This window comes from Gobio gobio, assembly GCF_949357685.1.
Source record: "Gobio gobio genome assembly, chromosome: 9".
Classification (NCBI taxonomy): Eukaryota; Metazoa; Chordata; class Actinopteri; order Cypriniformes; family Gobionidae; genus Gobio; species Gobio gobio.
This window is the reverse complement of record NC_137115.1, coordinates 209,801-232,992: the sequence shown is the minus strand read 5'-3', so window position 1 is coordinate 232,992 and position 23,192 is coordinate 209,801. Positions and strand designations below refer to the sequence as shown.

Sequence of the window (23,192 nt, the reverse complement as noted above, 5' to 3'; positions counted from 1 at the left end):
CATGGGTGAACAGATGAGCAGTGTGTGCCCGGCTGACCCATGGGTGAGCAGATGAGCAGTGTGTGCCCGGCTGACCCATGGGTGAGCAGATGAGCAGTGTGTGCCCGGCTGACCCATGGGTGAACAGATGAGCAGTGTGTGCCCGGCTGACCCATGGGTGAACAGATGAGCAGTGTGTGCCCGGCTGACCCATGGGTGAGCAGATGAGCAGTGTGTGCGCGGCTGACCCATGGGTGAATAGATGAGCAGTGTGTGCCCGGCTGACCCATGGGTGAACAGATGAGCAGTGTGTGCGCGGTTGACCCATGGGTGAACAGATGAGCAGTGTGTGAACCCATGGGTGAACTGATGAGCAGTGTGTGCCCGGTTGACCCATGGGTGAACTGATGAGCAGTGTGTGCCCGGTTGACCCATGGGTGAACTGATGAGCAGTGTGTGCGCGGCTGACCCATGGGTGAATAGATGAGCAGTGTGTGCCCGGCTGACCCATGGGTGAACAGATGAGCAGTGTGTGCCCGGCTGACCCATGGGTGAACAGATGAGCAGTGTGTGAACCCATGGGTGAACTGATGAGCAGTGTGTGCCCGGCTGACCCATGGGTGAGCAGATGAGCAGTGTGTGCCCGGCTGACCCATGGGTGAGCAGATGAGCAGTGTGTGCCCGACTGACCCATGGGTGAGCAGATGAGCAGTGTGTGCCCGGCTGACCCATGGGTGAACAGATGAGCAGTGTGTGCCCGGCTGACCCATGGGTGAACAGATGAGCAGTGTGTGCCCGGCTGACCCATGGGTGAACAGATGAGCAGTGTATGCCCGGCTGACCCATGGGTGAGCAGATGAGCAGTGTGTGCCCAGCTGACCCATGGGTGAACAGATGAGCAGTGTGTGCCCGGCTGACCCATGGGTGAACAGATGAGCAGTGTGTGCCCGGCTGACCCATGGGTGAACAGATGAGCAGTGTGTGCCCGGCTGACCCATGGGTGAACTGATGAGCAGTGTGTGCCCGACTGACCCATGGGTGAGCAGATGAGCAGTGTGTGCCCAGCTGACCCATGGGTGAACAGATGAGCAGTGTGTGCCCGGCTGACCCATGGGTGAACAGATGAGCAGTGTGTGCCCGGTTGACCCATGGGTGAACTGATGAGCAGTGTGTGCCCGACTGACCCATGGGTGAACAGATGAGCAGTGTGTGCCCGGCTGACCCATGGGTGAACAGATGAGCAGTGTGTGCCCGGTTGACCCATGGGTGAACAGATGAGCAGTGTGTGCCCGGCTGACCCATGGGTGAACAGATGAGCAGTGTGTGCCCGGTTGACCCATGGGTGAACTGATGAGCAGTGTGTGCCCGACTGACCCATGGGTGAACAGATGAGCAGTGTGTGCCCGACTGACCCATGGGTGAGCAGATGAGCAGTGTGTGCCCGGCTGACCCATGGGTGAACTGATGAGCAGTGTGTGCCCGACTGAACCATGGGTGAACTGATGCGCCAGTGCTGGACGTTAACATGAGAATTGCGTCGAGCGGACACAAGCAGAACACACTCGCGTCGCGTCTGGCGTCTCATTGATCCGAGTGTGTGTGTGAGGGCCGATGTCTTACGCTCTGCCATCTTCTACTTTCACACACAATGGCCTGGAAATGAACTATAAGCAGTGACAATCTAAACTCCAGTTAATGAGATTACAGCACATTCTGACTTCTGTTCTCCTGTCTGTCAGTAAACACTCAGCAGAATGTGTCACGGTTCCTAAGAGAAGAGATTCTGCTGCACATTATCATTATATTCCTGATGAAAGAAGGGATGAAAATACGTGGCAGGATCATCAAGAAATGCAATACATTTTGAATGAGTCTCTGAGTGGCTATTCCAGTGCAATGCATACTTTAACTTTAATATTGTGAGTTAATATTTAAGTCGTGGCGTAAGGAATATCTGACGGAATAACCCCAACCCATTATCTCAATATTCATTCATATCACATTAAACTGAGCGTTTAAAAACTCATGGTGTACACTACAGTTTCTAGGGCTCACTAATATCTGAACGATATATAAAAGATGAATCATGTATTGCCTTCCTAGGAAGAAGGAAACATTTTTTATAGATAAAAACCATGACCACCGATGTGATCTTTGACCCCAAAATGCAGATACTGCACTCTGCCTTTGGATGACCTTAAACAACTAAAACACTATTGCAAAGGCAAAGTGCAGTATCTACAAACTAAATGTGTTCATCCAACTTTTTTTCATGCTTCTTAATACATGTTTATAGTAATAATAAACTGTATATAATACAGAATTTTCATTTTTGGTTGAACTATCCCTTTAATATGGCCATACATAATTTCCTAGAATTAGAGGTTAGAGAGTAAATTAACATATGCTTCTTCTCCCTTTAGCCTAACTTCTAAGCTATTCTCAAACATGTAAATTTCCTGTTTATGCTATCTACACCCTTGAAGCTATAATTAATAATTAAAATATAATTCTTATGTATTCTTAGCTAGCCTATCTGTGAAATCCAAAAAACTGATTGGCAAAACTGACTCTGACAACTGAAAAGCAGATCATTATTATTGACCTAATATGACAGGACATAAATTAAAAAGCTGACAGCTATTTCAAAACTACCCATGTTTAAAAAAAGTAGGCTACACTCCCATAATGTACTTACAGTGCTCTATTTTCACACACTAAGTTTGTACTTAATATACTAAAAATTCTTCTTAAGTATTAGCCTACTTTTTAAGCTAATCTTAAGAATATCTATTTTAAATACTATTTTGAGACATCATGAATATGAAATAAGATTTGCTTTTAACATAATATCTCTATTTAAAAAAAAAAATGAGTTACCACTTGTAGTACACGATGGGTTCAAATGTACTATAAGTGGTACCTGGCACATTTTAGTTAATTTTCACGGTGTCTCAAAATAGCACAGAGTACACATTCTTAAGATTAGCTTAACGAAGTACTAAAGTTTTTTTTTTTTTGTATATTAAGTAGCCTACAAAATTAGTGTTTGAAAATAGAGTACTTTCAGTACATTATGCAAGTGTACTTTTTCACCTAGTGCTTGCTGTCTGCCCGGCTGCGCTCGTCCGGTTGTCACCCGCTGACTGACGCCGCTAACTTTTAGAGTAACTTTGTCTAACAAGATAACTTTACCAGACCCAGCTAACTTTTGAAGGAGTAACCCCTGTCAATACAATTGGATTAGCAGCCTGAAACGGAGAGATGTCCGAATCAACAAACACCAACGTGATTAAATCGGATTATCTTTACGTTGTCAGAGGATATTGCCTTTAATAGAGCAGCACAGGTTAGTCAAAATTTGCTGGCTGGCTAGTCAATGTTAACTGATTATAAAGCTGTCAGTTGCCTTACTATGAGTTATTATTTTGCTATCGTCCTTACCAGTCTTTGGATATTTGCGTTTTAACGCAAGTTAAACCATCATTTGGCCGCGGGATTGTGCCATGGTAGGGTGTATGTTACGATCGGGGCAAACCACATACAATCCCGATCGTAACAAGGCTGAAACCGCAGTATCTGCTGTGTCAAAAACGGGGGGGGAAACAAAGCTAGAACGCAGTAACATCACTTACTGCGGTTTGCCTTTGTATTGGCTTGGATTTTGTAGTTATTGCAATTTTGACACTCTCGTTTCTCTAAAACTGGACACAATTTAACCAGCAAACTTTGTCACAAGACAGAACAGATGTCACAAAGCCCATTTCAAGTCTTAACTACATTTTGACCAAATGTGTAGTTACTGCGCTTTGCCTTTGGATGGCAGTATATATTCATCCATCCATCCAACAATCCATCAATCCATCCATCCATCCATCCATCTATCTATCTATCTATCATCCATCTATATATCCATCCATCCATCTATCTATCTATCTATCTATCTATCTATCTATCTATCTATCTATCTATCTATCTATCTATCTATCTATCTATCTATCTATCTATCTATCTATCTATCTATCTATCTATCTATCTATCTATCTATCATCCATCTATATATTCATCCATCCATCCATCCATCCATCTACATATCTATCCATCCATCCATCTATCTATCATCCATCTATATATCTGTCCATCCATCCATCCATCCATCTATCATCCATCTATATATCCATCCATCCATCCATCCATCCATCTATCTATCCATCCATCTATATATCTGTCCATCCATCTATATATCTATCCATCCATCTATATATCTATCCATCCATCTATATATCTATCCATCCATCTATATATCTGTCCATCCATCCATCCATCCATCTATCATCCATCTATATATCCATCCATCCATCCATCCATCCATCTATCTATCCATCCATCTATATATCTGTCCATCCATCCATCCATCCATCTATCATCCATCTATATATCCATCCATCTATCATCCATCTATATATCCATCCATCCATCCATCCATCCATCCATCTATCTATCCATCCATCTATATATCTGTCCATCCATCCATCCATCCATCTATCATCCATCTATATATCCATCCATCCATCCATCCATCCATCCACCCATCTATCCATCCATCCATCCATCTATCATCCATCTATATATCCATCCATCCATCCATCCATCCATCCATCCATCCATCCATCCATCCATCCATCCATCTATCATCCATCTATATATCCATCCATCCATCCATCCATCCATCCATCCATCCATCCATCCATCCATCTATCATCCATCTATATATCCATCCATCCATCCATCCATCTATCTATCTATCATCCATCTATATATCCATCCGTCCGTCCATCTGAACAGTGTGTCCATATCTCCAGTAGTGGCCGCAGCCACATGTGTATTTATTCCCTAACCCTAAGCCACTCATTCTTCAGCTCAGTGTATTTCTCTAGTTGCTCTAGAATCTCATGTTCATATCTGATAAATGCACATAAAGTAATGAAGTGTTAAATCACTGACCTCTGCTGTATAATGCAGTTCTTCAGAAGGTGTGTTTTCTCTCATGAGTCCAGCCGCTGTCTGTTCCTCTCCTGACCGGAGTGTGTGTGTCTGTTCCTCTCCTGACCGGAGTGTGTGTGTCTGTTCCTCTCCTGACCGGAGTGTGTGTGTCTGTTCCTCTCCTGACCGGAGTGTGTGTTATTCTCTGGGTTAGGGAGGGACTGACCGCCATCAGGCATGCCAGGAATGCTGGGATGTTATTCCTAACTCAGACTCTATTTATGTTCTGTGTGGACTCAGAGATGTGTTTTCTCTCAGTCTTCTCACCTCTGACTGCAGGGATGGTAATGACTGCTGTTCATATAGAGCTCATTACTCAGATTAGGAGTTTCTGTGTGTACGATCTGTCCATAATGAGGATCTGATGGAGAGATCAATGAGTCTCTGAACCTCCTAAACACTGAAACAATGGCTTTGACACGTGATCCTCTCAAACTCTCACACCATCTGCTGCTCAACGGATTGACTTGCCTTTAATCGCACACTTTCATTTCACAAAAGTGTATTTATGCTTCTATATAATTGTATTATATACACAGTTTTTTTTATTCGCTTTGGTACTATTTTCACAAGTAAGATGTCCATTTTCAAAACTCAGTGCTAAACTCCAGACGGATCACAGCTCGTCTTTCTTTCCTAACCGGATCTCATGCGTTCATTCAGCTGCACATATCTTCAGTCCACATTATCATCGTTTCAAACTCAAGAGTATTGTCATTTGTAATGAGAACATTCTCAATCGCTTTGGTACATTTCTCGAATCATCCTCGACATTTACAAAACTGTGCCTTTCTCAAAACAATCCGTACAAATACAACCCCAAATCAGAAACAGTTGGGACAGTATGGAAAACACAAATAAATAAAAAAACAAGTGATTTCTAAATTTACTTTGACTTGTATTTCATTGCAGACAATATGAACACAAAATATTTCATGTTTTGTCTGGTCAACTTCATGTCATTTGTAAATATGCATCCTTTCCTGTCATTCAGACCTGCAACACATTTCAAAAAAAGTTGGGAGAGGAACAATTTAGGGCTAGTAATGAGGTAAAATGGTTAAATAATGATGTGATTTGAAACAGGTGATGTCAACAGGTGATTGTAATTATGATTTGGGACAAAAGCAGCATCCAAGAAAGGTCTAATCCTTTAGGAGCAAAGATGGGCCGAGGATCGCCAGTTTGCCAACAAATACATGAGAAAATTATTGAAATGTTTAAAAACAATGTTCCTCAAAGAAAGATAGGAAGAGATTTGGATATTTCACATTCAACAGTGCATAACATAATTAAAAGATTCAAGGAATCTGGAGGAATTTCAGTGCGTAAAGGACAAGGGCGCAAGCCTAAGCTGAACAACCGTGATCTCCGATCCCTCAGGCGGCACTGCATCAAGAATTGTCATCATCTAGAAGCCATATCACCACATGGGCTCAGGACTACTTTGGCAAACCTTTGTCAAGTACCACAATACGTAGTTACATCCACAAATGCCAATGAAAAAAGTACTGTGCCAAAAGGAAGCCCTATAACAGTGTCCAGAAGCGCCGTCGACTTCTCTGGGCTCGAGGCATCTGGGATGGACCATCACACAGTGGAAACGTGTACTGTGGTCAGATGAAGCAGTATTTCAGGTATTTTTTGGGAGGAATGGACGCCGTGTGCTCCGGACCAAAGAAGAAAAGGATCATCCAGACTGTTACCAGCAACAAGTCCAGAAGCCAGGGTCTGTCATGGTATGGGGTTGTGTCAGTGCCCTTGGCAAAGGTAACTTGCACTTCTGTGAAGGCTCCATTAATGCTGAAAAGTACATAGAGATTTTGGAGCATAATATGCTGCCTTCAAGAAGACATCTTTTTCTTTTCATCTTATTGCTCTGGAGGGAGGTTCTGATGAGGAAACTAAAGTAGAAATGTGAACAGGACAGTCTCCTCAGGGAAACTGCAGAGCTGTAGGGATTACAGAGCAGTTCTACACCTCCTGCCGTCCTGTCTGATGGACCAAATCACATCCACATCATCAATATCTTTAGAAAAAAGATCTAATGGAAATGTCTAGAAATATGCTTGACATATAATGACAGCTTGTTCAACCATTTTGAATGTAAAGACTTATGCTATGAACTAATGCCTAAATGATGTGAAGATCGAACAGGTGGTTAGAGAATTTCAATTCTGATCTGAGAAATGTCCCAAATGCCCGAGGAAAACTGTAATCAGCGAAACACAACTGTGTGATCTTCTGTCAGTTTAACCCTTTTAACAATCAGTTCATGCAACAGCAAACGATGGCAGATCCATGTTTCAGATCTCCCTCATCTACTGTATGTACAGTAACACAGACGCCTCATTAGAAACATAACCTGACTTATGGCACTGAATCATGATGTCTGTAATAGCCTTCAGTGTGTTATCAGGAGTGATGAAGGTACGGTGGCCATGAGGTTCTGGGCTATATCAGAGTTTGCTGGCAGTAAATGTTCTCACTGGATCTACTGTAGTTGAGCTTTATAAGGGTGAGGTACAGTAATGACGTCCAGCTGTGTACAGTATCCCATGGCAGACACACTGTAATGTAAAATGCTGTATTTGATCCCATCTGTCTCTCTTCATCTGATTTCTGATCAGTCATATTTCCACTCTCTTCCACTCTATTCTGCTCTACCCAGCGGCCGCCCAAGGCTCTTTACTCCACGTTGCTCCAGGGGATTGTGCCTGTAATAAGGCCACTGTACGTCACTTTGGATAAAAGCGTCTGCCAAATGCATAAATGTAAATGTAAATGTACCCCCCCCACACACACACACACTCCATAGACATTATGATTTTATACTGTGTAAACTCTATATTAGTTCCCCTTACACCAACCCTAACCCATCACAGAAACATTTCTGCATTTTTACATTTTCAAAAAAACTAATTCTGTATGATTTATAAGCTTGACCAAAATATGTCCTGCAAGGACAAGGATTTAAGATATTGCCATCTTTATGGGGACATTATGTAGAGTTTACAAGGCCACACACACTCACACACACACACACACACACACACACACAAACGCACGCACGCACACACACACGCATACACACACACACACACACACACACACCTTATAATCTAAGATAAATCGCTAATGTAAAAATAATTCATTACATATGGTTATCCATATCGGAAATTGCAAACAAAGTAGAAACTATGTCTATATAATCAATATCTATATAATCTACAGGTGATTGATGATCAGTGGATTAATAACAGACACATGTGAACGAGATCAGATCAGAAGTGTGACAGTCAGAGCTTTATCTGTGAATGAAACTTTATAAAGATGAAACTCTTATTTTGTGAAGTGAAAAGGACACGTTATGGTTTTGAGTATTTTACTCACACAATTAAAATATGCTGAAATGTTAGAGAAAAGCACTTTTGATGATCTGTGAGTTCTGAACACCTCGCTTGTGAAAATAGTCCCAAAGCAAAAAAAAAAACTAATATAATTTGTGCTTCTATATTTTTTTCTTTGAAATAGACAAATAAAAGAATTATGATATATACATTTGCAGAAATAACACCAACATGTCTTTCAAAATACAGTTTTTGTGTTTAGTGAGTTCTGTAATGTTAGACAGCTCCGTCTGTCCTGACCTGAGATCAGTCTGATATTGAGCTGCTACATCATCAGGAAAAGGCGCGCGTCTGTCTCCCCCTGGCGGCCGCTACGGGAACGCGCGTCTGTCTCCCCCTGGCGGCCGCTACGGGAACGCGCGTCTGTCTCCCCCTGGCCTAACACTAACCCCGACATCTAAAATTGTTGTTGCTTATTTATTAGAATGCAATGTTACATGGGTCAAACAATGCAAACAAGTATTACACATGAATCATGATATTCCTTCACAGTCTATGGACCCCTAAAGTCTCCGCCACTGAGTGAAGAGATTTCTGACAGTAAAACCTGAACATTATAATGAAACAGCATTAATGAGGGCATTCATAGCCATTAATGAGGGCATACATAACCATTAGGCACAAGAGGCCGATAATCCTGATGTGTGTGACTGATCTTTGATATGAGGAGTGTGTGTGGCTCAATCCTTCGATCGCTCGCTGGTTCTTACGCAATGGCGTCATTCGCCGTGGCCCCGCCCCCACGCAGCGCGTGCCCGCGCTCTCTCCCGTTCCCGTGCTCTCGTCAGGCTGACGGTCGTCTCTGTTCAGGCGCTGGTATAAAAGCTGTCGGTGTTTCTCGGGATCATGTCTGTGTCACCGGATAAACGGCGGAAGATGGAGTCCGCGCTGGAGCAGATCAAGAAATACACGGTGGTCGTCGCGGACACGGGCGACTTCAACGGTAACGTTAAGAGTTTTAGTAGATGTTTCCGTTACTTAATCTGTGTGAGTGAAGTGCCGTTAATTCATTAATCCCCGACCCTGTTGATAACGAGTCAACACTCGAATCCGCGAATGTCCTCTTAATTCCCCCAGAGGAAGTTTGGCCGAGGTTTGGTTAATGTTTGCTAGTGGAAGTTAATCTGCTTTGAGGAACTGCAGCTTTCGCACTTTTGCAACAGTTTTCCAGACCGTTGTCTTCATTTATCCACTTTAATGATATGCATGAGTGAGTTAGTCAGATCTGGGTAAAACATGTGATCCTCACGGTAATTAGTTTAATGTAAACCAAATCGACTGGGTCGGAAAAATACTCGCGTGGGCTCGTCATGCTGAGACCCGGAAGCGAAGTTCGGATTGGCTGGCCGAACACGGCTCATCTTATGAATATTAATCGTTCTACTTGACAGTCAGAGACAGTTTACCTGATTGGCCGAGAGGCAGAGCATAGTAATGAGCACAAGCCACCCGACGAATTACCGAATGCATTTCTTTATGAATATTAATGATCTTAATTCATATTCATGAGTTTGTCTGGTTTTTGTATTGTGCGAGAAGGAAGTTCTGAGGATGAAAACACACAAATGAAGTAATAAGACCTCAGTTAAAGTGGTTAAAACATGAGAATATTCAATCTTATAATACATGTGTTTAACTTTTAATGACACACAACCCCAAAATCAACTTCCGATCTCTAATATTGATGTGAAGCCTTATTTTCACTCACACATAGCTTTGTAAAAGTGTTTAGATTTTCACATAGACCTCCTCAGACTGGTCCAGTCCGGTCTGGAATGAGGTCGAGATGAAGGCCAGAGTCCAGTGTTCGCTGTGGGACGGGTCAGAGACGGGCCAGACTCGGCCGGATCATCAGGTCTCATTGCCTCAGACTCGGCCGGATCATCAGGTCTCATTGCCTCAGACTCGGCCGGATCATCAGGTCTCATTGCCTCAGACTCGGCCGGATCATCAGGTCTCATTGCCTCAGACTCGGCCGGATCATCAGATCTCATTGCCTCAGACTCGGCCGGATCATCAGGTCTCATTGCCTCAGACTCGGCCGGATCATCAGGTCTCATTGCCTCAGACTCGGCCGGATCATCAGGTCTCATTGCCTCAGACTCGGCCGGATCATCAGGTCTCATTGCCTCAGACTCGGCCGGATCATCAGGTCTCATTGCCTCAGACTCGGCCGGATCATCAGGTCTCATTGCCTCAGACTCGGCCGGATCATCAGATCTCATTGCCTCAGACTCGGCCGGATCATCAGGTCTCATTGCCTCAGACTCGGCCGGATCATCAGGTCTCATTGCCTCAGACTCGGCCGGATCATCAGATCTCATTGCCTCAGACTCGGCCGGATCATCAGATCTCATTGCCTCAGACTCGGCCGGATCATCAGATCTCATTGCCTCAGACTCGGCCGGATCATCAGGTCTCATTGCCTCAGACTCGGCCGGATCATCAGGTCTCATTGCCTCAGACTCGGCCGGATCATCAGATCTCATTGCCTCAGACTCGGCCGGATCATCAGATCTCATTGCCTCAGACTCTTGTGAAACGCACAGATTTCAGTGTTTGCTTTACACAAGGAAGCCAGACTGGATAAAACTCCCTTTGTGTGTTTCTGCGCTGTCATCATGATCCGCCAGTTGATCCCCATTGATGAGTTCCTGTAAACTGATGAACTCACACTCTCACACTCTCACACACACACACACACACACACTCACACACACACACACACACTCACACACACACACACACACACTCACTCTCACACACTCACACTCTCTCTCACACACTCTCTCTCACACACCTCCAGAATAAAAATGGTAAAATATTTTAATCTTTTAACTATCAGTTGAAAAGCTAAACTCCTCCATGTGTGTTTTGTAATGTTAGATGATATTTTGTCTGTGTTCTGTCAGACCTGTTGACCCTCAGATAAACTCAGATAAACCTGTTCTATCAGTTCGTCATCCGTTCTGTTCCTCATCTCTCTCCAGGATCAGGATGAGACTCGCTCAGATCTGTGTTATCCTCAGCTCATCTTCATTTATACGGCACGTTTTACACACCGATTGTGTCAAAGCAGCTTCAGTGATAACAGGAGATTAATGAGAGCGTAATGTACATCAGCTCCAGTTATTGTCCAGCTAAAGTCAGGTTAATTGAGAAATCTAATCTTCCTCAGTTTATTGAGATGTAAGCGGTCATAAAAACATCCCGTTTCAGAACTCAAACCCTTTTTGTTAATCCAGCTTTTATTGAAACCAAGTTCCGAAAACGACTCGTTTGGGATTTGGTCACATTAGTGCAGAATCAGATCAACGCCCACTTCTTTGGCCCCGCCCACTTCTTTGGCCCCGCCCACTGGCTCGTCCGTGAGATGAGAATTTTAACTTTTTGTTCCACCCCTGCCCGTCAGCTATTGCCCCGTGGCAGTTCATCATATCATGTCCCAGTCAGGTGATCATGCGGTCTCAAGCCGGACAACATTTCTAACCAGCATGCACTGCTTCAGGTCAGCCGCCGATCGATCTGTGCAGCGCAGAGCGAAGCCAAACGTGTGTGTGTGTGTGTGTGTGTGTGTGTGTGTCATCTCATGTTCCTTGGCTCAGATTATGTTCAGGCAAAGCCAAACTAGATTTGGTTGCCACAGTTCTCCAGAATATCTGGCAGAGATGCAGAACAGGCCTAGGCAGTGTCAGTTACAGTCAGATGTCCAGCCGTATGAAGGGGTAGGTTTAGGGTCAGGGTCAGGGTTAGGGTCAGGGTTAGGAACAGTCAGATGTCCAGCTGTATGAAGGGGAAGGGTTAGGGTCAGGGTTAGGGTCAGGGTTAGGAACAGGGTTAGGAACAGTCAGATGTCCAGCTGTATGAAGGGGAAGGGTTAGTGTTAGGAACAGGGTTAGGAACAGGGTTAGGGTTAGGGTCAGGGTTAGGAACAGTCAGATGTCCAGCTGTATGAAGGGGAAGGGTTAGGGTTAGGAACAGGGTCAGGGTTAGGAACAGGGTTAGGAACAGGGTTAGGGTTAGGGTCAGGGTTAGGAACAGTCAGATGTCCAGCTGTATGAAGGGTTAGGGTTAGGAACAGGGTTAGGGTAGGGCCAGTGTCAGTTACTGGTCAGGGTTAGGGTTAGGGTCAGGGTTAGGGTTAGGGTCAGGGTTAGGAACAGTCAGATGTCCAGCTGTATGAAGGGGAAGGGTTAGGGTTAGGAACAGGGTTAGGAACAGGGTTAGGAACAGGGTTAGGGTCAGGGTTAGGGTCAGGGTTAGGAACAGTCAGATGTCCAGCTGTATGAAGGGTTAGGGTTAGGAACAGGGTTAGGGTAGGGCCAGTGTCAGTTACTGGTCAGGGTCAGGGTCAGGGTCAGGGTTAGGGTTAGGAACAGTCAGATGTCCAGCTGTAGGGTTTGGGTAGATCTACTGTTGCAGTCCTTTAATCACGGATATCCGCTTCTGATTGGTTTATATATTGTTTGTATGACCGTGAACAGGAGATCATGTCCACCCTAACCCTGTTTTCTCCTCTGCAGCTATTGAAGAGTACAAGCCTCAGGATGCCACCACCAATCCGTCTCTCATCCTGGCGGCCGCTAAAATGCCCACTTACCAGCCCCTGGTGGAGCAGGCCATCAAATACGGCACGGCTAACGGCGGGTGAGCCTGGCCTTTCCTCTGGGCTAAAGTCACACCGTGGGCTAAAGTCTGCTCACTGTTGTGCACAAATATTACAGCTCTAATGTACATTTCTTCAACTTCAGGAGTGAGGAAGAACAGGTGACCAATGCCATGGACAAGCTGTTCGTGAGCTTCGGGCTGGAAATCTTAAAGAAGGTTCCCGGCCGGGTCTCCACTGAAGTCGATGCCAGGTAAGAGTCACGGGACGAGCCGCGAGAGTCACGGGACGAGCCGCGAGAGTTACGGGACGAGCCGCGAGAGTCACGGGACGAGGCGCGAGAGTCACGGGACGAGGCGCGAGAGTCACGGGACGAGGCGCGAGAGTCACGGGACGAGGCGCGAGAGTCACGGGACGAGGCGCGAGAGTCACGGGACGAGGCGCGAGAGTCACGGGACGAGGCGCGAGAGTCACGGGACGAGGCGCGAGAGTCACGGGACGAGGCGCGAGAGTCACGGGACGAGGCGCGAGAGTCACGGGACGAGGCGCGAGAGTCACGGGACGAGGCGCGAGAGTCACGGGACGAGGCGCGAGAGTCACGGGACGAGGCGCGAGAGTCACGGGACGAGGCGCGAGAGTCACGGGACGAGCCGCGAGAGTCACGGGACGAGGCGCGTACAGTCCGTGTGATCAGTGGAAGGGAACATGGTTCAAACGGTTAGGGTTACAGTGTTTTGATAAATAAACCGTGACGTTTATGATTGTATTATTCAGGGAATATCCTCCATTTAAGGATGTAGTGTTTAGGAAAAGAAAACATGTTATGCACCCAAATAACAATGAGTTGTCTTCACAGAGCTAAACTGAGCTAGCCACCCTTTACACACGTCATGCTAACAGTCCAGTGCCCGTGAAAATGTACTAAATGATGAAGAGTAAACATTTATAAACATTTAAATATAAAAATTAGTTAGTGTTGGGTACTGCAAAAACATGAACAAATAATTAATAAATGATTAGTGAAGATGTATGAATAGAAGACTGCATCTGATCAAATGACCTTTTACAGACTGAACATGAACTTCACACACACACACACACACACACACACACACACACACACTTCATCTCATGTTTCACAAAGTGCTTTAGGCAATCTATGAAGTGAAGTTTAATGACAGGAAATGATGATCTGTTAATCATTATGTAATGTTTGGTAATAATTCATTAATAGAGACAGTGTGTTTAGGCCACGCCCACAGCAGGGTGGAAGACAGTCAACCCGTCTCCATTGATTCTGTGTTGTGTGAAGCGTCTCCCTGTCATTTTCAGTCTTGTAACAAAAAACAGACCAACGTCTAAAAGCTGCTGTGACCGGTGCGGGCCGGTTCTGGGCAGGGGCTGAGCCAATCAAACGCCTGCCTTGCCCACCCAATCAGAATTTAGGAATTGATAGTGTTCATTTGTTTTTACTATTTGTGCATCGATTAAAACAATCTGAGATGGGTCTGTGTTGAATGTTTTGATGAAGGGCTGTAGAATGCCCCAAACAATCAGAAAAATAACACCAAAAATGTTTTCTTTTATTAACTGAAAATAACTGTTGTAGGCGACGCTTCAGTCTGTAGCAGAAAAGCAGAGGCTGCAGTCACGGACGGAAACCGCCAGACATATCTGCACGCTATTATGGTAATTAAGAGGAGTTGTATTCGTGAATATGTATGTAAATATTAATATGCGGCTCTGATTAGATTTTTTTTATTCATGCCAAGTTGAAATGAGCTTAAACTCGCTTATTTAAGAACGGGCATTTATTGCTTGGACAGAGCTAGAGCGTTTAATGTAGTTAAGTGTTTAAAATGCAAATGCATATTTCAGTTGAACCCTTGCCCTCTTTGGCTTGCTCTTAAAGCTGTAAACTGAAGAATCTGACGTTTAAATAACAGCACTGAAATAAAAACCTGCTGTTTATCTTTTAATCGGTTTAGGGCCACTCACGCAGTTGAACAGCTGTTAAAAACGCGATATGCAGGTGTAGAGATGCGTTTTTTTAAAAACTCTTTCTTTCTCTCTTTTTAAACGAGTGCCACGTTTATAAAGCCGCGTCATGCACAAACTCTGCAAAAGTATGGAAGAGATGCGTGCCACAGTCTAGTAGGATGGGTCGCCAGGATGATTAAAAAATATATATATTTGACTTAAATTAACAGATTAACAAAAAGAAAAAACATGAGCTGCTGAGTTTGGTTAATTTGTGAGGTGCAGCTCCTCTAATGAGTTCACTGAAAGGAAACGACACTAAGCAAAGCACATCTTGTTTTCTTTATTTTACAATAGCACAATGTAAGTTAACACTTTGCAGTTTTGAGCGATGTCCTACTCTTATTATCTCTGTATGACCAAATGACGGAGTATTTTATGTTTTCACATTTTTGGGCATGTGAAGAGGAGGGTTTTTCCATCAGTATTGGGACGCGAGTGAACGAAGTCTATAATCAATAGCCTAATCGTGAGCCTAACACTGGTTACTTTCAGATTCTCATTTATTTAGTTTTGGCTTTATAGTTATATAGGCCTAATTCTTGATCTGTTCTGAATACCGTTAAATGTAAAGGATGCTGTGTCCTTTATTCCCTGTGAAAGTCGCGTAACAGTCCGTCACTAACGCTATACCGTCCACAGCGTTACTTAATCAACAAAACAACTTGATTTGAGCAACAGAAAATAAGCCGCACATGTGAGTGCTGGAGGCGCACACACACACACACACACACACACACACACACCGCGCAGGCAGTTCAGCAGCAGCAGCTCTTAAAGGGGCCACACCATATTCCTACTCATAAAATAACCTATAGCTATGTTTGTAGTGTTTATAATGTTTGTAGTACATTATAACATTTTGCTTTATTTACCTGTATTATTTCTGAATGCAATCAAATGTGACTTATAGGTCACTTTTTTTTGTCAACTAAACAATTATTTGGTTAAAATTCTTGTTGGTTGATTAACCAGTTAATTAGCCTCCCATATATAGGTCTAACTATCAAATTAGTGCAGAATCAACTTTGTGGCGAATATGCATCAATAATCAAAAGTGTTTGTGTGGAAAAGTGCTGAGCTGAATTAGTGCCATCTAGTGGTTTAATGGAGAATAGTCACATGGCCCAGTGTATACAAGTAGGCTATTCTGATGCTTGGCTTGACTTTTTTTTTTTTAAATGTAAATGGCTGTAGGCCTATAGTATATGGGTCGCGAAAAAAAAAAAAAAGTAAACCCAACAAAAAAAAGCCGCCCACCCAGGATATCTGCTAGCCCACCCTTCTATATGTGCCTAGAACCGGCAAACAAGCTCAACAACACAGAAATAAGTGTTTATAAGCCGTCGATCCAAAGAAACGAGCGTTTAAGGACAAAGTGGAGACGGGAAAGAAGACGTGAAGCTTCAGGGACGTGTGCAGTAAACATGATGTCACTGTTAAATCTCCAAATGTCAGGTTTATAGCTAATAAACACGTCTGGGTTTCTGGTTCTGTGCTTGTTTGCTGTACACCTGTCACAGCAGCTTTTAGACGTTGTTCTTTTTTTTGTTATAAGTCTAAATGACGAGGAGGCGCTTCACGCAATGCAGAGTCAATGGAGACGGTTTGATTGATTTGGTGGGCGTGGCTTCAGATTATGACGAGAGTGTCGCTCCTTCTCTATGATGGTCATTATAAACGTGGATGTTTTTACGGCAGCTTCCGGTACACACTGGACTCCCAGCATTACTGGTGTCATAATGCACAACATCATTAGTGTGTGTTGGTCATGTGATGCTGCTTCTGATTCTCAGGCTGTCGTTTGACAAAGAGGCGATGGTGTCTCGTGCCCGGAGGCTCATCTCTCTCTATGAAGAGGCGGGAATCGGGAAAGAGCGCATTCTCATCAAGCTCTCGTCCACATGGGAGGGCATTCAGGCCGGACAGTGAGTGTGTGTGTGTGTGTGTGTGTGAGTGTGAGTGTGAGTGTGAGTGTGAGTGTGAGTGTGAGTGTGAGTGTGAGTGTGAGTGTGAGTGTGAGTGTGAGTGTGAGTGTGAGTGTGTGTGTGTGAAAGCTAATCAGACGCACCTGTTGTTAATGACCTGAGAGCGCTGACGTGTGTGTGTGTGTGTGTGTGTGTGTGTTGTCAGGGAGCTGGAGGAGAAGCACGGGATCCACTGCAACATGACTCTGCTGTTCTCCTTCGCCCAGGCGGTGGCGTGCGCTGAGGCCCGGGTCACACTCATCTCCCCGTTTGTGGGACGAATCCTGGACTGGCACAAGGAAAACACAGACCGCAAAAACTACGAGCCCCATGAAGACCCAGGCATGTTCTCAGATAATGGCTCAGAAACACATCCAACATCTCGTAGAGATCAGGGCAACAAGCACAAAGGCTAACCCATTGATTGAATTGAATATTTCACAATGCATGTCTACATCACCATTTAGAGTGATTAGTTATCAGAGACTGGGTTATGGTTTTCAGAAATGTGCATCTATAAATCTCACAGTTCGCTAACAAATTAATAAACAATGTCTTCATTTAAGGCAGAAACCATGAGCTCAATGAGGCAAGAATACATGTCGTTAATGATTAGGATGTATAGAAAAAGAAATGTAGCATCAGTGCAGGATGAGCGAACACTAGCTATAGCGAACACTAGCTATAGCGAACACTAGCTATAGCGAACACTAGCTATAGCGAACACTAGCTATAGCGAACACTAGCTATAGCGAACACTAGCTATAGCGAACACTAGCTATAGCGAACACTAGCTATAGCGAACACTAGCTATAGCGAACACTAGCTATAGCGAACACTAGCTATAGCGAACACTAGCTATAGCGAACACTAGCTATAGCGAACACTAGCTATAGCGAACACTAGCTATAGCGAACACTAGCTATAGCGAACACTAGCTATAGCGAACACTAGCTATAGCCAACACTAGCTATAGCGAACACTAGCTATAGCGAACACTAGCTATAGCGAACACTAGCTATAGCGAACACTAGCTATAGCCAACACTAGCTATAGCGAACACTAGCTATAGCGAACACTAGCTATAGCGAACACTAGCTATAGCGAACACTAGCTATAGCGAACACTAGCTATAGCGAACACTAGCTATAGCGAACACTAGCTATAGCGAACACTAGCTATAGTGACACATGTAGGACAGCGCCCAGAGAGAACACACACACACACACACACACACACACACACACACACAGGAAGGGTCAGTGTGTAGGACAGCACCCAGAGAGAACACACACACACACACACGCACACACACACAGGATGGGTCAGTGTGTAGGACAGCGCCCAGAGAGAACACACACACACACACACACAGAGGATGGGTCAGTGTGTAGGACAGCGCCCAGAGAGAGAACACACACACACACACACACAGAGGATGGGTCAGTGTGTAGGACAGCGCCCAGAGAGAACACACACACACACACACACACAGAGGATGGGTCAGTGTGTAGGACAGCGCCCAGAGAGAACACACACACACACACACACAGAGGATGGGTCAGTGTGTAGGACAGCGCCCAGAGAGAACACACACACACACACACACAGAGGATGGGTCAGTGTGTAGGACAGCGCCCAGAGAGAACACACACACACACACACACAGAGGATGGGTCAGTGTGTAGGACAGCGCCCAGAGAGAACACACACACACACACACACAGAGGATGGGTCAGTGTGTAGGACAGCGACCAGAGAGAACACACACACACACACACAGAGGATGGGTCAGTGTGTAGGACAGCGCCCAGAGAGAGAACACACACACACACACACACAGAGAGAGAGGACGGGTTCGTGTGTTCGCCTGCATAAGATCTAACCCACACACACACACAAGAGTTCAACAGCGGGTTATGGAAAAAAGGCCCAACATCAGAGAGCGATTAGGAGAAGTGAAGGATGCTGGGATATTTCCATGTGCCCTACATGTGTGTCTCTCCTCACTCCACCAGTCCAGCTTCTGTCTTGACGTCGGTCTTTCTCTCAGGTGTGCAGAGTGTGACCAAGATCTACAACTACTATAAGAAGTTCCACTACAGGACGGTGGTGATGGGCGCCTCCTTCAGGAACACTGGGGAAGTGAAGGCGCTGGCCGGCTGTGACCTGCTCACCATCTCTCCTGGGCTACTGGGCGAGCTGAGCCAGGACCACAGCGCAGTCACATGTGCCCTCACGCCGCAGGGAGGTGAGCGTCCACACACACACACACACACACACACACACACACACACACAGACACAGACACAGACACAGACACACACACACAGACACTCACACACATACACACACAGACACACACACACACACACACACGACCACAGCGCAGTCACATGTGCCCTCACGCCGCAGGGAGGTGAGCGTCCACACACACACACACACACACACACACACACACACACACACACAGACACAGACACAGACACAGACACAGACACAGACACAGACACAGACACACACACACAGACACTCACACACATACACACACAGACACACACACACACACACACACACGACCACAGCGCAGTCACATGTGCCCTCACGCCGCAGGGAGGTGAGCGTCCACACACACACACACACACACACACACACACACACAGACACAGACACAGACACACACACACAGACACTCACACACATACACACACAGACACACACACACACACACACACGACCACAGCGCAGTCACATGTGCCCTCACGCCGCAGGGAGGTGAGTGTCCACACACACACACACACACACACACACACACACACACACACACACACAGACACAGACACAGACACAAACACACAGACACACACACACACACACACGAACGACCACACCGCAGTCGCATGTGCCCTCACGCCGCAGGGAGGTGAGCGTCCACACACACACACAGACACACACAGACACACACACACACACACGACCACAGCGCAGTCACATGTGCCCTCACGCCGCAGGGAGGTGAGCGTCCACACACACACACACACACACACACACACACGACCACAGCGCAGTCACATGTGCCCTCACGCCGCAGGGAGGTGAGCGTCCACACACACACACAGACACACACACACACACACACACACACGACCACAGCGCAGTGACATGTGCCCTCACGCCGCAGGGAGGTGAGCGTCCACACACACCCACAGACACACACAGACACACACACACACACACACGACCACAGCGCAGTCACATGTGCCCTCACGCCGCAGGAAGGTGAGCGTCCACACACACACGCACAGACACACACACACGCACAGACACACACACACGCACAGACAGACACACACGCACAGACAGACACGCGCGCACAGACACACACACGCGCACAGACAGACACGCGCGCACAGACACACACACGCGCACAGGCTTGAGCGCCCGTTTCAGACTCTTTCATCAAGCGTGATCTTGCTTTCAGCAAAGGAGTGTGATCTGGAGAAGGTCCACCTGGACGAGAAGAGCTTCCGCTGGCTCCACAATGAGGACCGCATGGCAGTGGAGAAGCTCTCCGACGGGATCCGCAAGTTTGCAGCCGACGCCATTAAACTCGAGGCTATGATCAAGGTGCGGAAAACACATTCATCCACTTCCTTTGAGTCTGAGTGTTCGTGATCTGTAGAGTGACCGCATTAGCAGAATGACACTGCTTTATGACCGTTATCTCGATGGGGTTGAGGGACCTTGGGTTAGCAGATGATCTCTGCACTTGAGTTTACTCTTCAGGGTCATGTGGGTCTCTGCACATTCATCATTTTCTTCTCCTGTTTGTTTCAGGAGCGGATGTTTAATGTGAAGAACGGACAGTAGTGAAGCAGAGAGATGCTGTAGAGGACCAAGCCCTTCACTCCTGCTCTCGCCTCTGATTGGCCGGTTTAGGCCCAGCCTGTTGTTTATAAGCCATGCACATTTTAATAGAAAACTGATCCTAATGTGTGCTCAGATTAATCTGTAAACCCAGACCAGCAGCTTCTGCTCTTACTGTAGGACCAATGGCTTTGAAGATTCCTGTAGCTTCAATAGTTTATCCACTAGCTTTTACATTTCTCTATAATTCCCATGGGAACGTGCATCAGTATTTTCTGTCCAGCCACCCAAACGTTCTGATGATGAAGAATGTTGATCTTGTACCTGTCATTAAAACATCTTTCCTCATCGGAGTGCTGCTTCCCAGTTTCGTGTGTGTGTGTGTGTGTGTAAAATACGGTTAGTACGGTATAAAAACCATTACGCCTATGGAATGTCCTCACATTTCACAAAAACAAACGTGTGTCTGTGACAAGGTTTTGAATGTATAAAAATAGATTTTTTTTTTTTGAGGGCCACAAGGCCAGTTTACAAACATTAGGGTTGTCACTTCCTCGTCCAACGGGACATTCTGAAGATGAGGATGAAGAAAACTGTTTTCAGATCAGAGATTATTGTGGCCAGATCTTCTGAAGGAAATGCCAGTGTGTGCTCTACAGTTTTTGGCGTCCCAGGATCACCCAAATGGCCAAAACTAGTGCAGTCGCTTTGAGCTGTTGACAAAGAAAGGTGGAGTGAAGAACCCTCAGAGCGTCTCGAGGGCCCGGACAACAGCCAAAGCAGGCCGTCATCACTAGGGCTGGGTATCGGTACCCAACGGTACCTTTTTTCTGAACTTTTAGGATGTTTACATAAATAACTGTAAAGCACCTGTAAGTAATTTATAAAAGTGTGATTGACATTATGCCAGAGCTGCCCTGGTCGCTGTCTGTGGTGTTTGATTACTGTAATATTTACTAGTATATAGTAGTAGGCTACTAGGTACTTCATTTAATTCATAAAAACAACCATATTATAATTTTTTCTTTTTAATTTCTATGAAAAGATTTCCCACAAATTGTGTTATGTATTTTCTGGTAATCAAATGAAGACATAAAACATTCATTTCATTTATCTTTTAATTTAATTAAGCTTTTTTTTTGTCAAACAAAGTGCTGCACAACTGAGCTTTATATGGTTAAAATTAAAACATGAAGAAAGATTGTAATTTTTTTTTAACTTAAAGTTTTGATCATTTATTATTACATTAGTGTGAGTATTATTATTACATTGAGCCGTATCTAAATTCTACTTTACAACAGTAATTGATTTGTCAAATTAGCCGAACTTTTATTTTGACGGGTTGCCGTTCATTTGAGTTTGTGTGTGTTTATGATATGACGGTAGTTTTTCTGAAATGAAACGGTAAAATGCTCATGAAGTGACTCAGTGGCTCTGGAGATGACGTTCGTGCGTTCATGTTCTCATTTGAGAGGCAGAGATGGAAACATGCGACCGTCGTGTGTGTGTGTGTGTGTGTGTGTGTGTCAGTACGTTTACATGGACAACAATACTCCGATATTAATCTGATTAAGACCATACTCTGATTAAGAAACTACCATGTAAACAGCGATTTCTAATTACCTTAATCCGGTTAAAGCCATACTCGAATTAAACAAAAATCGAATTAAGACATGTGGAGTATGCCTGTTTTAGTCGCATTATCTAAGTGCATTGTAGACATGTACACACCTTAATCTAACTATTAACGTCGTGAAGGAGTTTCCGCCGCGTTTTGTGACAGGTCACACACACACACACACACACACACACACACACACACACACACACACACACACACACACACACACACACACCAGGCAAGTGCAGAGGGGAGGGCTTTGGGGGCTCGTATCAAAAGTATATAAAGTGCCCCTCTAAACAATCATCAATAATATTGTGACAAATAAAACAGAATTTGAATTATAATTAATATAACCGCACGTACAAAACAATGCGCTTAAATTCCCGTTTATCTTTTACGTACCTTTCAGTCTGAAATGTCGTTGCCATGACGTGTTGCTATGGTGCGTGACTGCGTGTCTTGCTCATAGACCGTAAAAACTCTGCTCACTCGGACACGGCCTCCTCTATATTTTTTTTCTTTGTGTTGCAATAATGCTCATTTTAAAAGTAAAATACGATCATTTTGTATCTGTAATCCCAGATTCATATTTGTCTGCTTACAACAGCGGTCGGGAACCTCTAGGCTTGCGAGCCATATGCCATTCAGTGAACGCT

The 23,192-nt window shown here is 45.0% G+C and overlaps 1 protein-coding gene across 1 annotated transcript; it reads left to right on the top strand.

Annotated features, from left to right (window-relative positions):
* The first annotated feature begins 9,178 nt into the window (after positions 1 to 9,178).
* On the top strand, positions 9,179 to 21,265 carry taldo1 (transaldolase 1). Its single transcript, XM_079825107.1, has 8 exons — positions 9,179 to 9,375; positions 12,956 to 13,079; positions 13,184 to 13,291; positions 16,875 to 17,006; positions 17,212 to 17,387; positions 19,099 to 19,296; positions 20,527 to 20,672; positions 20,883 to 21,265. Exons 1-8 carry the CDS (start codon positions 9,279 to 9,281, stop codon positions 20,913 to 20,915), a joined length of 1,014 nt encoding a protein of 337 aa, XP_079681233.1. The 5' UTR covers positions 9,179 to 9,278; the 3' UTR covers positions 20,916 to 21,265.
* Positions 21,266 to 23,192: the final 1,927 nt, after the last annotated feature.

Bases quoted from the DNA above. Each gene is read 5' to 3' on its own strand.
- taldo1 (XM_079825107.1), top strand. From the start codon at position 9,279: ATGTCTGTGTCACCGGATAAACGGCGGAAGATGGAGTCCGCGCTGGAG. The intron at 9,376-12,955 runs GTAACGTTAAGA...TCTCCTCTGCAG, and splicing joins GGACACGGGCGACTTCAACG to CTATTGAAGAGTACAAGCCT. The intron at 13,292-16,874 runs GTAAGAGTCACG...TCTGATTCTCAG, and splicing joins TCCACTGAAGTCGATGCCAG to GCTGTCGTTTGACAAAGAGG.